The sequence below is a fragment of the Oncorhynchus clarkii genome, chromosome 26 (genome assembly GCF_045791955.1).
Source record: "Oncorhynchus clarkii lewisi isolate Uvic-CL-2024 chromosome 26, UVic_Ocla_1.0, whole genome shotgun sequence".
NCBI classification, from domain to species: domain Eukaryota; kingdom Metazoa; phylum Chordata; class Actinopteri; order Salmoniformes; family Salmonidae; genus Oncorhynchus; species Oncorhynchus clarkii.
In genome coordinates, this window is record NC_092172.1 from 37,931,832 (window position 1) to 37,947,997 (window position 16,166).

Genomic DNA, 16,166 nt, shown 5'->3' on the forward strand with positions numbered 1-16,166 from the left:
GTCTAGTGACCAAGTAACAAGTAGTCTAGTGACCAAGGCTAGTAACAAGTAGTCTAGTGACCAAGGCTAGTAACAAGTAGGCTAGTGACCAAGGCTAGTAACAAGTAGTCTAGTGACCAAGTAACAAGTAGGCTAGTGACCAAGGCTAGTAACAAGTAGTCTAGTGACCAAGTAACAAGTAGTCTAGTGACCAAGTAGTCTACTGACCAAGTAACAAGTAGTCTAGTGACCAAGTAACAAGTAGTCTAGTGACCAAGGCTAGTAACAAGTAGTCTAGTGACCAAGGCTAGTAACAAGTAGGCTAGTGACCAAGGCTAGTAACAAGTAGTCTAGTGACCAAGGCTAGTAACAAGTAGTCTAGTGACCAAGTAACAAGTAGTCTAGTGACCAAGGCTAGTAACAAGTAGGCTAGTGACCAAGGCTAGTAACAAGTAGGCTAGTGACCAAGTAACAAGTAGTCTAGTGACCAAGTAACAAGTAGTCTAGTGACCAAGTAGGCTAGTAGCCAAATCATAGGCCTGACCTGCATTTAAACTCAATTTGGTGAAAACAGAAAACACAGCCGGTAATGTTAGGAAAATAAAAACAATTCCTTGTTTTCGATCACTCTTGATAAGCGGAATACCTAGGTGAGAATGATGTTCATTGACTACAGCTCAGCGTTCAACACCATTGTCTCTTCCAAGCTCGTAACCAAGCGTATGACTTTGGGTATGAACACCTCCCTCTGCAACTGGATCCTGGGCTTCCTGATAGTACGACCCCGGGTACATCACCTCAGCCACGCTGACCCTTAATACAGGGGCCCCACAGGGGTGTGTGCTTAGTCCCCTCCTGTACTCCCTGCTCACCCACAACTGTGTGGCCATGCACAACTCCAACATAATTTTCAAGTTTGCTGGTGACACGGTGGTGGTAGGCCTGATCACCGGCGACGATGAGTCAGCCTACAGGGAGGTCAGTAACCTGGCAGTGTGGTGCCGGAGCAACAACCTCTCCCTCAACATCGGCAAGACCAAGGAGCTGATCGTGGACGACAGGAAACGGGGGGGCAGCAGGTAGACCGCTTCAAGTTCCTCTGTGTCCAAATCACTAAATACTTCAAATAGTCCAAACACACACACGCAGTCGTGAAGAAGGCGCCACAGTGCCTCTTCCCCCTCACGAGGTTGAAAAAGTTTTGCATGGGCCCTAAAATCCTCTGGCTTCATCACTGCCTGTTATGGCAATAGCACCACCCTCGATTGCATGGCGCTACGGAGGGTTGTGCGGACAGCCCAGTATATCACTGGGGACGAGCTCCCTGCCATCCAGGACCACTATATCAGGCGGTGTGAAAAGAACGCCTGGAAAATCAAAGACTCCAACCACTCAAGCCATAGACTATTTTCTCTGGTGCCGCACGGCAAGAGGTACCAGTGCATCAAGTCTGACACCATCAGGCTCTTGAACAGCTTCTATCCTTAAGCAATACGACTGATAAATAGCTAACAAAATAGCTACACAGACTGAGTTCACCTTTAATTGACCTTTTATTTCAATCTTTGCACTGTCTCTATGCACACTCACAGGGCCCTATGTAACGATGTGAAACGGCTACCTTAGTTAGCGGTGGTGCGCGCTAAATAGCGTTTCAATCGGTGACGTCACTTACTCTGAGACCTTGAAGTAGTAGTTCCCCTTGCTCTGCAAGGGCCGCGGCTTTTGTGGAGCGATGGGTAACGATGCTTCGTGGGTGACTGTTGTTGATGTGTGCAGAGGGTCCCTGGTTCGCACCCGGGTATGGGCGAGGGGACGGTCTAAAGTTATACTGTTACACACTCGCACTCCATCATTAGGTCACTCACACATAATATGCACATACATTTATACTGACTCTACACAGCCGCTCACATACAAGCTGCTGCTACTCTGTTTATCTTATATCCTGTTGCCTAGTCTCCTTACCCCTATACATATCTACCTCCATTACTCCAATATCCCTGCACATGTAAATATGGTATTGGAACTTACTTATTAAAAATGTCCTATATTTAGTATGCTTACTTACTTAATTGTGTATTTTATATTTCTTATTATTGTGGGGGTTTTCTAGTAATACATTGTTATTAACCATTGCATTGTTAGGTTTTGAGTTTGCAAGAAAGGCATTTCAATGTACTTGTGCATGTGACATTAAAAGTAGAATCTCTCATTCAGACCAGTCTGAGCACCATGAGGAGTTAACGAGGGGAAATACAAAGCCATGGGGGAAGCCAAGCCTTTGAGGTTCCATAGCCTCCTTCTGTAATGACCACAGAGAATGGGGAGCTTTGTTCATGGGCAACAGGCATGTTCCACTTTAATGACTTCACTTCATGTGCGTGCCAATCACTTACGCCATACAATCCGGCCATGCGGCCGCACAACACTTTTCATGTGCGACTGACCAAGTGACTCAGCACGTGACCTACCACCCCTCCCCACAGAAACATGTGGCAATGAGGTCACTCATATGAGGTCATGTTGGGTTTTAGAATCCTCAAAGGCATTGTGTAGGCCTATATGGGAAAAGCATGGTCAGAGGAGCAGTTTGTCGCCTCGGTCCACCAGTGAACAAAACAATCAGGATAGAACTGACAGTCTACATGTTGGCTACAGTCTCTGTGGTTGGGGAGCGATAGCTTTAGGGTGATGCAATCGTTGTATATTTCTGCAATGGTCTTTTCCATCATGGAGGCTAGCCATCAAAACTTTGGAAGAGCTCTGCTACTGCTGTGAAAGCAGCACCCCACAGCTCAGACTTTGGAGCGTCTACAGAGTAGTGTACAATGGCAGCCAAATGGCCATTCACATTGATTTCACTGGTCGACCTCAAAGATAATCGGTTTCTAAAGTATACTACAGCATACCCCACCTAAGAACATACATGAACAATTTCCAGAGCCCCAGTCAGTAACATTCCACTGTCATAGATAGTGATATAGCCTAATAAAGCTACATAACATTTTATTCCCAGATGAATACTTCATGATTGAGCATTTCCAAACTGCAGATAGAGTGACATAGTTCCCTTCAGATGCTGCATCTGCACTGCTTCTACTGCATCTCCACTGCTTCTACTGCATCTCCACTGCTTCTACTGCATCTGCACTGCTTCCATTGCATCTGCACTGCACCCGCACTGCACCCGCACTGCTTCCACTGCACCCGCACTGCTTCCACTGCACCCGCACTGCTTCCACTGCACCCGCACTGCTTCCACTGCACCCGCACTGCTTCTACTGCACCCGCACTGCTTCTACTGCATCAGCACTGCTTCTACTGCATCAGCACTGCTTCCACTGCACCCGCACTGCTTCCACTGCACCCGCACTGCTTCTACTGCACCCGCACTGCTTCTACTGCACCCGCACTGCTTCTACTGCATCAGCACTGCTTCTACTGCATCAGCACTGCTTCTACTGCATCAGCACTGCTTCTACTGCATCAGCACTGCTTCTACTGCATCAGGTGTTAGATCTCTGGCTACAACAGCTGCTGTAGCTACTCTGCTGCGCTAACTATCACTCCCACCTTTGAACCTCTCTAGGTTCATATCAGCACAATGTGGTTTTTCTCAAACCTTCATCTCCGATGGCTTGCTTTCCATATTATCCTGTAGGCCTTTAGTTCAACAAGATGAACCCAAACGTCACAATGTATCCAGTTGTGATCAGAAATATCCTGTAGCCTAGTCCTGACCCAGGCTATTACACGTTTCAGGTATACAAGCTCCAGTCATGGACACTCCCCAGAACATCATATCATGACTATTCATTGGATGTTAACCATAGAGTTAACTCTATGGTGCTATCCCAGCAGGCAGCTGTGTCTTCTCAGTCCCAATGCATTCCTCCAGACCCACTCTGATCACCTGTGCAGAGGATGGGCCAAAGTAACAAGCAGAGGATGGGCCAAAGTAACAAACAGAGGATGGGCCAAAGTAACAAGCAGACGATGGGCCAAAGTAACAAGCTTTATGGAGAATATAGTTGTAGTACCTGGGAGTTTTATTAGACATATGTACGGGATACACATGGTATACACAGTCCAACGAAGTGGTTACTTGCAGGCTCGACAATGCAACAACAATAAGAAATAAAAGTTAGTTACTAAACATTCGTAATATTTGAGTCATTTCAAAATGTCTTGTTGTTGCTCAGCATTAAGTAATCGCTTCCCATCATACCCATATCAGACTCCAGAGGCTAAACAATATCCAAGCTACAGAAGACATGTATAGAATAGCCTCTACACTGGCATTACAAACAATAACATTCTACAAAGATCATATAAACATTCTCAATCAACTCAGTATGAGGATAGGTGAGCTTGAGGGATAAGTAGTGGATAAAGCTATGGAATAAATGTTATGGGCTAAGGAGTGCTGCTCTGGGCAGGCCCCATGATTCAGCAGCTTATTCACCCCTTTAGAACTCCTCTACAATTCCACTGCTTTGCAGTCTGTACTGCATCCACTGCATTATAAGCTATTCTGGCTGACCGCCACTAAATAATACATGCAAACATTTCCCCGCCCCAGACAGAGAGAGACAACACACCTCTGCTATTGCTCTCAGTTATTGTTCGATTACTTTGTGTCAAAAGAGGGTGGTCTGAGATCACTTGAAGTTGGCGGGACATTGTAACCTTCCTATTTTGCTTGATACATTTGATGGGATACAATGCATCTGCATGGACGTTGACATATACTGTCTTGATTTGACTTGAATTCATTTTGTTTAAAAACTATAGTGCGTAGGTTATAAACTTTCGGTTCCCTTGACATAAACTACAACATCAGTTATCTAACAGCTCATGACAATAACTTACTACTCGAAAGCAATATACTTTTGTAATAATGGGTGTCCCACTACTGACAAAGTAAAAATAACTCAATTTGAATGCAAAAATGTGGTTTCTTTAATACACGCACAATCTCAAAGTGGTCAAGCTTTAATCCAGTCAATAAATTAACACAGCGTTTCAAGTAATGGTAACTACACGCAATAAACTCCCTGTGGCTCAGTGGGAAGGGTAGTTCATCGTGCGATGAATGGAATTCCAAAAATCATATCGTCAATAGCAAAACCTTGCGTATTGGTACCATACCCCAGTGATTGGTACATACATATTTATATTTATACACACATGAAAAGCCTCGTTTGGGACAGTAACAGCACTTCTTACCTTACCACATCAATGAACGTTAATCCAAATCTGTTGTGCGCGGAAGCCTTCTCGTTGGGACAGGGGAATTAGCACACAAATGCAACTCTCAAATCTGATTTTTAATTCCCTGGGTTTCCTTAAACAACTGCGCCTTCGTTCTTCTCTCCAAATAACTTCCCCCGAAAATGATTCAAAATTCAGATCAGTCCCGAACAGTGACGCATATGTGTCCTATTTTCTTCTGTTCTTAAAATGTATTAAAAGCAGCCCTTCCTATCCCCGGTGACGTTCGATGAAACCTCTGCTGCCTTTTCCCTTTGCTAAACAGTGCTCGCTCACGCTACTTGATAGGCGGGGTGAAATAATCAGGGAGGGAGGGTTTCCCAGAGAGGTTCGAGGGGATTGGATGTACCGACTCATTCAGCGAATCACCCGCATGGACAGAGCGGGTCTCGGAAAGCCTACTTGCCCCGCAGTACTGTCGCAAAATGTTTACAGTAGTGGAGCAGTTTGTACTCGTTTACGTTTCTTACTGCAACGAGGAAGGAAGGTTGCATTTTTTGATGGACCTTTTTAGTGAATGTGTCTGGTAAGGTATGTGGAATAAAATGTTCGTTTGTTTATTAATTTCGTACATCGTAAAACCCACTGCGCATGCCAAACCCATTGGCCTGGGAGTCACCACTAGCTAGCATAGCAAAACGCAATGCAGCGCCAGCAACCCTGCCAACTTTGACCAAAATAAAAATATTTTAGCTATAACTAGCTAACTTAGTGTGTTGTTAGATAAGCTTTATAGCTATAGTACTAATTGTGAGATTGAAGATTATATCCAGTAGAAGTTTTATTTATTTATTTATAGCTAATCAGCCTGCCAACATAGCTAAGGTTAGGTTAGCTATCTATTAGGTTAGCTATCTGGAAAGTACTTTCAGCACCTAGGCTATAGCTAACTAGTAGAAAACCTCCTCATACACTCAACTAATGAATTAGCTAGCGCTCATTCCTGAAAAATCTGACAAGATGACAGTTTGTGATTGTGTAGAGTAGTGTTGCTTCATCTTTCACTTAATCTCCCCAAAACCGGTTCCTCCATGTTTTCTAGACTGACCCTGTCTACCTGTCCGCCCCCACCCTGCCTTGGAGAGAATGGATCCCGTTGTGTTGAGCTACCAGGACAGCCTCCTGCGGCGCTCTGATGTGGCCTTACTGGAGGGCCCTCACTGGCTCAACGACCAGGTCATCGGCTTTGCCTTCGAGTACTTTGCTGCTGAGCTCTTCAAGGGCCTTGGTGAAGCGGCCATCTTCATCAGCCCCGAGGTCACCCAGTTCATCAAGTGTGCTGCCTGCCCGGAGGAACTAGCCCTGTTTCTGGAGCCGCTGGGGCTAGCTTCCCGGCGCTGGGTCTTCCTGGCTGTCAACGACAACTCCATCCAGACTGCCGGCGGCTCTCACTGGAGCCTGCTGCTGTTCTTGCGCGACGGCGGCCATTTTGCCCACTACGACTCGCAGAGTGGTGGCAACTCGCTTCACGCCCGGCGGATCGCCACAAAGCTGGAGCCCTTCCTGGGGTCGGGGAGGAAAGTGCCCTTTGTGGAGGAGCCCTGTCCTTTGCAGCAGAACAGCTATGACTGCGGCATGTATGTGATCTGTAACGCAGAGGCCTTGTGTGAGAGGGCCAGAGTGGAGGGCTCGCCTCGCCTCCCTGTCCAGACCATCACCCCGGCCTACATCACTCAGAAGAGGCTAGAGTGGTGCAGACTGATCCAGAGACTAGACAGAGATTGACCTGGGGAGCTATGTTCTCTTCCTCAGCACTAAGCGTGTCCTCAATGTACTCAGACGAGGAGAGCCTTCGTGAGTTTTAAGGTCAATGAAGGAATGCACTGGATCTACATTCACAGTCACAAAGATATTGCCTTTGAAAGTAAAAGATTGAAGCCTTGTTCCAATATTTCAGGCTTCATACAACAATTGCTGTCATATTTACTCCTTATAAAGCCAGAACAACACATGTAAACACTGCACCTGCATGCCTATACAATACGTTTAATTTATTATCTATTTATCATATTCAGCACAAGGAGCGGGTTACAAATCAAAGTTTATTTGTCACATGACAGAATACAACAGGCGTAAACCATCCAGCTAAATGTTTCCTCAACAGAGTTCAATATCAGAGGTAGGAAATGGAAAGTCCAGAATAGGATCTTACAAAAAGCACATAACACTAGGTCAGGTATAAAAATAATAATAAACAGGAGAAATGGACATCTTGAAAATAACGTTTTCTCTTCACTGTATTTCATTTGATCTTGTAAGAAAATGTTTAAATTGTTTACAATGATTTTTGCTCAGGTTTGCTGTAAATAAATTAGAATTTATATGAAGAATATACCTTAGAATGTTAAATATACAGTAATCTCACAAGGAAGAAATGTTTGGATGCAATTCTACCTGTTAATCATGGTCAAATGATGGTTGTGTGGTGGCACCAGTTCCATGATCCTCTCCGTTTACTAAACCTGCAAATAAAACCTAGTCCTCATCTTAATAAACCATTAACGTTTACACAGTATCTCCATGATACACTTCCAATAAACCAAGCAAGGAACATGAAAGTGCCATATCTTATATATGAGATTATATGCATATAATGAGAGAAATTAATTTCATGTTGAAATTGTTACAGTATTTTGGATGATAATAAAGGAATGAATCTGATATCAATAAGCAGCCCAATTTGGTTCTACTTTGTGTCAGTAGCATGCAGGCAAATACATGATTCAAAATCAACAGGAGTATGAATAATTAATTTAAGTACTAATGTAGTAATGACATATCAATTATTTATTTATTAATTACTGGCTGAGGCAATGATGAACACCTGAAGAATAGAAAACCATTCGATCCTGGAATGAATCACAAGGTCCCGGTAATTACATTCCTTCATTAGTCCCGTTTACGTCTCTATTCAGTCTGTATCGCTGAAGCGTGACAGATGCTGCGCCAGAAAGTTAAATGTCATTTCCGATTGAGACGATTTCCAGTCAGAACGCCAAATGTCAGGCAATAGTAGTGTAATTAAAAAGACTGTTTCTAGTGTAGTGTAATAGTAGTGTAATTAAAATGACTGTTTCTAGTGTAGTGTAATAATAGTGTAATTAAAATGACTGTTTCTAGTGTAGTGTAATAGTAGTGTAATTAAAATGACTGTTTCTAGTGTAGTGTAATAGTAGTGTAATTAAAATGACTGTTTCTAGTGTAGTGTAATAGTAGTGTAATCAAAATGACTGTTTCTAGTGTAGTGTAATAGTAGTGTAATTAAAGTCTGTTTCTAGTGTAGTGTAATGGTAGTGTAATTAAAAAGACTGTTTCTAGTGTAGTGCAATAGTAGTGTAATTAAAAAGACTGTTTCTAGTGTAGTGTAATGGTAGTGTAATTAAAAAGACTGTTTCTAGTGTAGTGTAATAGTAGTGTAATTAAAAAGACTGTTTCTAGTGTAGTGTAATAGTAGTGTAATCAAAATGACTGTTTCTAGTGTAGTGTAATAGTAGTGTAATTAAAATGACTGTTTCTAGTGTAGTGTAATAGTAGTGTAATTAAAATGACTGTTTCTAGTGTAGTGTAATAGTAGTGTAATTAAAATGACTGTTTCTAGTGTAGTGTAATAGTAGTGTAATCAAAATGACTGTTTCTAGTGTAGTGTAATAGTAGTGTAATCAAAATGACTGTTTCTAGTGTAGTGTAATAGTAGTGTAATTAAAGTCTGTTTCTAGTGTAGTGTAATGGTAGTGTAATTAAAAAGACTGTTTCTAGTGTAGTGCAATAGTAGTGTAATTAAAAATACTGTTTCTAGTGTAGTGTAATGGTAGTGTAATTAAAAAGACTGTTTCTAGTGTAGTGTAATAGTAGTGTAATTAAAATGACTGTTTCTAGTGTAGTGCAATAGTAGTGTAATTAAAAAGACTGTTTCTAGTGTAGTGTAATAGTAGTGTAATCAAAATGACTGTTTCTAGTGTAGTGTAATAGTAGTGTAATTAAAGTCTGTTTCTAGTGTAGTGTAATGGTAGTGTAATTAAAAAGACTGTTTCTAGTGTAGTGTAATAGTAGTGTAATTAAAATGACTGTTTCTAGTGTAGTGTAATAGTAGTGTAATTAAAATGACTGTTTCTAGTGTAGTGTAATAGTAGTGTAATTAAAAAGACTGTTTCTAGTGTAGTGTAATAGTAGTGTAATTAAAATGACTGTTTCTAGTGTAGTGTAATAGTAGTGGAATTAAAGTCTGTTTCTAGTGTAGTGTAATAGTAGTTTAATTAAAATGACTGTTTTTAGTGTAGTGTAATTAAAATGACTGTAGCATAGTGTAATTGTAGTGTAATTTATAGGACTGTTTGTAGTGTAATTATAGTGTAATTAAAAAAAAATAGGCCTGTCCCCTTACCCTCTTCACACTTCATGTAGGTCTGAATGAATTGGACAGATAGAAACATAAACACGCATGCTTCAACTTGTCCTCTGATCTACACAGGTGCTTAGGATGAAGTAGGGGGGTTGTTTCTGGGAAGATCTAGATTTCCCTTCCAAAGGGCCAGCAGAGACTGGCAGCCAGTCATCACAAACGGTATTATTACACAACTCCTCGGACTATATCCATCTGGGGATACAATACATAAACTTCCCGACAGGCAGAATTCATCTACAGCGTTGAGAATGGGTGCCTATAGGGATCATTCCTGATCTCCATCTCATCTGAAAGACTTCACTCAGTCAACACAGATTGTATTTTAAATCCCAAGGCTATGGGAAACAGTCAGGATAAGAACGGGCTATTCTTTTCCACAAATGTATCAGTCGGCGGTAGAATCTGAACCATCCATATCTATAGGTGGTATCAGTTTTAGACTTTTAGACAGGCTTAGCTTGTCAGCGAGGACGGCCATGATGCAGATAGCGCAGAGATGATCCACTGCAGGCTTGTGGTGGAGAACACATGACATTCCACAGACGCCTCACACGTCATAATACGTCGTAATATTCCAGTCAACCTATGAAGGCTCTAGATCACGGCCGTCACAGCTATGCCGTTATGCAGTAATATATACAGTGCTTTCAGAAAGTATTCACACTCCTTGAGATGTGTCACTGGCCTACACACAATACCCCATAATGTCAAAGTGGAATGATGTTTTACACAATTGTTACAAATGAATACAACATGAAAAGCTGAAATGTCAATAAGTATTCAACCCCCTTTGTTATGGCAAGCCTAAATCAGTTCAAGAGTAAACATTTGCTTAACAAGTCACATAAGTTGCATGGACTCACTGTGTGTAATAATAGTGCTTAACATAATTGTTTTAATGACTACCTCATCTCTGGACCCCACACATACAATTATCTGCAAGGTCCATCATTGGAGCAGTGAATTTCAAACAGATTCAACCACAAAGACAAGGGAGATTTTTCAATGACTCGCAAAGTGCACCTATTGGTAGATGGGTAAAAAAACAGCACTTTGAATATTCCTTTGAGCATGGAGAAGTTATTTATTACACTTTGTATGGTGTATCAATACAGAGAGTCAATACAAAGATATAGGCATCCTTCCTAACTTAGTTGCCGGATAGGAAGGAAACCGCTCAGGGATTTCACATGAGGCCAATGGTGACATTAAAACAGTTACAGAGTTTATTGGCTGTGATAGGAGAAAACTGAGGATGGATCAATAAGATTGTAGTTACTCCACAATACTAACCTAAATGACAGAGTGAAAAGAAGGAAGCCTGTAGAGAATAAAAAATCCCCCCAAAATATGCGTCCTGTTTGCAATAAGGTGCTAAAGTAAACTGCAAAACAAATGTGGCAAAGAAATGTACTTTATGTCTTGAATACAAAGCGTTATGTTTGGGGCCAATCCAACACAATGTCACTCTTCATATTTTAAAGCATGGTTGTGGCTGCATCATGTTATGGGTATGCTTGTCATCGCCAAGGACTATGGTTTTTTGGGGGAATAAAAATAAACGGAATAAAGCTAAGCACAGGCAAAATCCTAGAGGAAAACCTGGTTCAGTCTGCTTTCCAACAGACACTGGGAAATGAATTCACCTTTCAGCAGGACAATAACCTCAAATACACAGCCAAATATACACTGGAGTTGCTTACCAAGACGATATAGAATGTACAGTACCTGGATGGCCTAGTTACAGTTTTGACTTAAATCGGCTTGAAAATCTGTGGCAAGACTTGAAAATGCCTGTCTTTTTTATTTATTACATTTTTATTTAAGACGGCAAGTCAGTTAAGAACAAATTCCTATTTACAATGACGGCCTACCCGGCCCAATAGTGCGCCGCCCTATGGGATTCCCAATCACGGCTGGATGTGATGCAGCCTGGATTCAAACCAGGGACTGCAGTGACACCTCTTGCACTGAGATGCAGGGCCTTAGACCGCTGCACCACTCGGGAACCAATCAGGATTGTCTAGTAATGATTAACAACCAATTTGACAGAGCTTGAAGAATTTGAAAAATAATCATGTGCAAATATTGTACAATCCAGGTGTGCAAAGCTCTTAGAGACTTACCCAGAAAGACTGACAGTTGTAATCGCTGCCAAAGGTGATTCTAACATTTATTGACTGTATTTTTTTTGCTAACATTTCTAAAAACATGTTTTCACTGTCATTATTGGGTATTGTGTGTAGATGGGGAGAAAAAATCTATTTAATCATTTTTGAATTCAGGCTGTAATACAACACTAATGTGAAATAAATCAAAGGCTATGAAGTCTTTATGAAGGCATTGTATAGTTAAGCAATAAAACCTCAGGGGGTGTAGTAAAGCACGACGCAATGCGCCCAAAAGGGCTTTTCAATGGTGACATCATAATGTAGAGCTCTTTTCACTCTGGTAGATTCCACTTACTGCATGTTGTTGATTATCCTTATTGGTTCTCTATAATCAATGCACGTACTGGGACCGCATACTTAATTACACCATATTCCCTATATAGTGAGCTACTTTTGACAAAAAGCTATTCCCTCTAGTGCACTATACTGTACCTGTAACCAGAGACGAATAGGGAATAGGGTGTACTGTATAGGGAATAGGGTGTACTGTATAGGGAATAGGGTGTACTGTATAGGGATTCGGGTTTACTGTATAGGGAATAGGGTGTACTGTATAGGGAACAGGGTGTACTGTATAGGGAATAGGGTGTACTGTATAGGGAATAGGGTGTACTGTATAGGGAACAGGGTGTACTGTATAGGGAATAGGGTGTACTGTATAGGGAATAGGGTGTACTGTATAGGGAATAGGGTTTACTGTATAGGGAATAGGGTGTACTGTTTAGGGAACAGGGTGTACTGTATAGGGAATAGGGTGTACTGTATAGGGAATAGGGTGTACTGTATAGGGAATAGGGTTTACTGTATAGGGAATAGGGTGTACTGTATAGGGAACAGGGTGTACTGTATAGGGAACAGGGTGTACTGTATAGGGAATAGGGTGTACTGTATAGGGATTCGGGTTTACTGTATAGGGAATAGGGTGTACTGTATAGGGAACAGGGTGTACTGTATAGGGAATAGGGTGTACTGTATAGGGAATAGGGTGTACTGTATAGGGATTCGGGTTTACTGTATAGGGAATAGGGTGTACTGTATAGGGAACAGGGTGTACTGTATAGGGAATAGGGTGTACTGTATAGGGAATAGGGTGTACTGTATAGGGAACAGGGTGTACTGTATAGGGAATAGGGTGTACTGTATAGGGAATAGGGTGTACTGTATAGGGAACAGGGTGTACTGTATAGGGAATAGGGTGTACTGTATAGGGAATAGGGTTTACTGTATAGGGAATAGGGTGTCATTTGAGAGGCAGCCGTACTGTTAAGATCACTGTCTGTTGTGCCATGCACTTGAGAATGGGCAAGAGAGACGGGTATTGCCATGGCATTGTTGGCCGAGGGCACCGTTGCTCTGAGAGTTACTCCGCTTGGCGCAGTGCCACCATGGAGACTGTCTCGTGCCTCTGGCATCATGTGCCCGTTCACACCAGACGGTCATATTTCACCAGGAGTGCCTAGCTGCCTGGACAGACAATCCCATTAAGGTTTACAACTGTCCCCATAAACCACACAAGACTGGGACCACTCGCCGCCTTGGCAGGCAAACTCTATTAGAGAAATATCTCCCCCTCTCCTCTCTGAGCGCTGCAGAGTAACACACAATAAAGGAGAGCAGATTTGACCTGTGAATGAATGAGGGATTTTAACCACACATTCATTCTCCTAAAACAGTGAAAGTACCCATCTGAAAAAAAACAGGACAGTTGTTTAGGGACATGGTGCCAGCATTACATGGGTAATGCCCTCTGTCATGGCATTGAGGACATGTTGGCTGTGGAGAATGCCAAGATAAAACACACGGGCAGATGTTTTCCCATTCCAAATGATACAGTTCTGTAGACCTGGCTGTGGGTGGTGTGCTCATGAGCCAGGGTTGAATCTGCCCTGCAGGGAGCTCGTCAACGCCCTGTCATCATGAGAATGCTCACCAGACGGTACCAAGCCTGCCTCTCTGCTACGGCTAAGGCTTTGTACACACAATAAACATTCATGTGAGATGTTAAACCCCCCCACACACATTGTTCCATTTACAGGGTTAATTGATCTGGTCTGTTGATCAGCGCTCTCTGTTATCATGGCTGTTGGGGAGTTCTTCCTAGGAGCTGAGATTCCCTGTAGCATCTCAGGTGTTTCACATTATCTGTTTTTAGAGGTCTTTCAGGATGGACTCCAAACAGAGTTAACTGCACACACACACACACACACACACACGTAGGTATGCATGCACTCACACACACACACATCTGAAACCAACTACAACAACATGAAACCATTTTAGACCCATTTTCAACAAAATGTGTGGCTTTAATTGAGAACAAGCACCATCCTTTCCTGTGCGTGAAAACATTCAGAAAATGAAAGTGGCCAGGTGTGTTCTGTTATTTCTGAATTTGGTCCCACATCTACGGTTCAAGCAAGACAACGTTTTTACATTTCAAATTAGTTTATAATAATCCATTTAGATGTTTATGCTCTTTATCCTCAACATTCATATTTACGTTATGACATTTTGCAAGGAGAGATTGCGCAAGCTACACATCAACTAGACCCTTTGTCACGATCGTTTAGAGAGGGACTGGACCAAGGTGCAGCGTGGTAAGCGTACATCACTGTTATTAGATGAACACGAAACAAAATGAACAAACTACAACCGAACGTGACACTATATGCAGTGCAGAATGCAACTACACACAAACAAGATCCCACAACTAAAGGTGGAAAAAAGGCTGCCTAAGTATGATCCCCAATCAGAGACAACGATGGACAGCTGCCTCTGATTGGGAACCATACCCGGCCAACAAAGAAATAGAAAAACTAGAATGCCCACCCAAATAACACCCCGACCTAACCAAATAGAGAAATAAAAAGGCTCTCATCTCTATATTTAACCTGTCGGAGGACACTGTCTCTCCGTTAGCACAGTGGTGGTGTGTCATAGTATGGGACTGTTGGTCATATCATACTGTTACAGAGAGAACATACACACACCAGCTGGCTGTTTGACACAGAGTCACAGTCTAGACATCAACAAGCTGTCTGTGTCATTCTAGACAGCTATGAAGACACATGCTGCTTTTCAACTGTAACACCAGTGTTACACTAGTGTATACACCCTTATGTTACACTAGTGTATACACCCTTATGTTACACTAGTGTATACACCCTTATGTTACACTAGTGTATACACCCTTATGTTACACTAGTATATACACCCTTATGTTACACTAGTGTATACACCCTTATGTTACACTAGTGTATACACCCTTATGTTACACTAGGGAAATTGTGTTTCCATAGCTAGGGTTGACAGTGAGGACTTGTGAAGAGCGGAATCAACAACCTCTGCATCATCAAAACAGTTGCTTTGTGAGGTGTTAAAGCTGAAAAGTACCAGTTGACCAACTTTGGCCCCAAGTGAAAGCAGGTCCTCCAGAGCCAAAGCCCAGTGAGACACGGGTGCCAGCCCATACTGGAGATGGAAACAGAAAAGTCTGAGCCTTTTGGGTAAAACACTGAGGTAAAGCCTGTATGGAAATGCGCTGAGAGTGAGTATGGACTATCCAGTACCAGTCCTTCTGGGTCTGACAGCGTAGTGTTGGGTAAGGTCAGTCAGTGTTCTGGAGAATGAACACCCACCTTAAATGCTCTTTCCCTGTAAACACTCACTAGCATCGCCGTTAGCATCAGGGAGAACATAGCATTAGCACATTTTGGAAGATTGGATGTTCCTCCTTCTCTAGGTATTGGTCTGGTTCTGCTCTCAGTAGTATAGAGGCAGGTTTAGGAAGGGACAACTGGTTGTTGTAGTCGGAGGGAAGAGGACACGACGTTCCAGGGATTTTTATAATTCTAAGTTTAATGTTTTAGAGAGGAAAGGATGCTAGGGAATGATATTGAGGTGTTTCTGTGAATTGTAAAAGTTTAATTCAAATGACAATATAAATGAGAGAGAGAGAGAGAGAGAGAGAGAGAGAGAGAGAGAGAGAGAGAGAGAGAGAGAGAGAGGGTTAGTAAAGGAAACGTTAATCCAGCCGTGAAGAACGAGAGAGCTCCCATTTCCCTTCCACATCAGGGGGTCCAGACTGCCAGAGAGAAATCTGGAGGGACTCAGACCCAATGACAACCTCTTCATCTGTCAGCCATGGAAATCTCCCCTGGACACTCACCACCTCAAGGTCATGACATCTCACGGCTCACAATATGGCCTACTTTCAACATCACAGGGAACAGGGTGAAATACTGAAATGTTTCCAGGTTACACTTCATCATGGGTGAGAGCTAGATGAATGGTTATTGGTTCTATTTGAATGCATCTGAATCAAGGATTATGATATG

The 16,166-nt window shown here is 42.4% G+C and overlaps 1 protein-coding gene across 2 annotated transcripts; it reads left to right on the forward strand.

The window, feature by feature from the left end:
* Nucleotides 1–5,615: 5,615 nt before the first annotated feature.
* Nucleotides 5,616–7,923, forward strand: LOC139385230 (SUMO peptidase family member, NEDD8 specific). Of its 2 annotated transcripts, none has more exons than XM_071130364.1 (2): nucleotides 5,616–5,787; nucleotides 6,299–7,923. In XM_071130364.1, the coding sequence occupies exon 2, from the start codon at nucleotides 6,343–6,345 to the stop codon at nucleotides 6,979–6,981; it is 639 nt and encodes a 212-aa protein (XP_070986465.1). In that variant the 5' UTR covers nucleotides 5,616–5,787; nucleotides 6,299–6,342; the 3' UTR covers nucleotides 6,982–7,923. The 2 variants fall into 2 exon arrangements, with proteins under 2 accessions (XP_070986465.1, XP_070986466.1); XM_071130365.1 differs by having other exon boundaries at nucleotides 5,641–5,782.
* Nucleotides 7,924–16,166: the final 8,243 nt, after the last annotated feature.

Excerpts from the sequence above, each read along its gene's own strand:
- LOC139385230 (XM_071130364.1), top strand. The coding sequence starts at position 6,343 with ATGGATCCCGTTGTGTTGAGCTACCAGGACAGCCTCCTGCGGCGCTCT.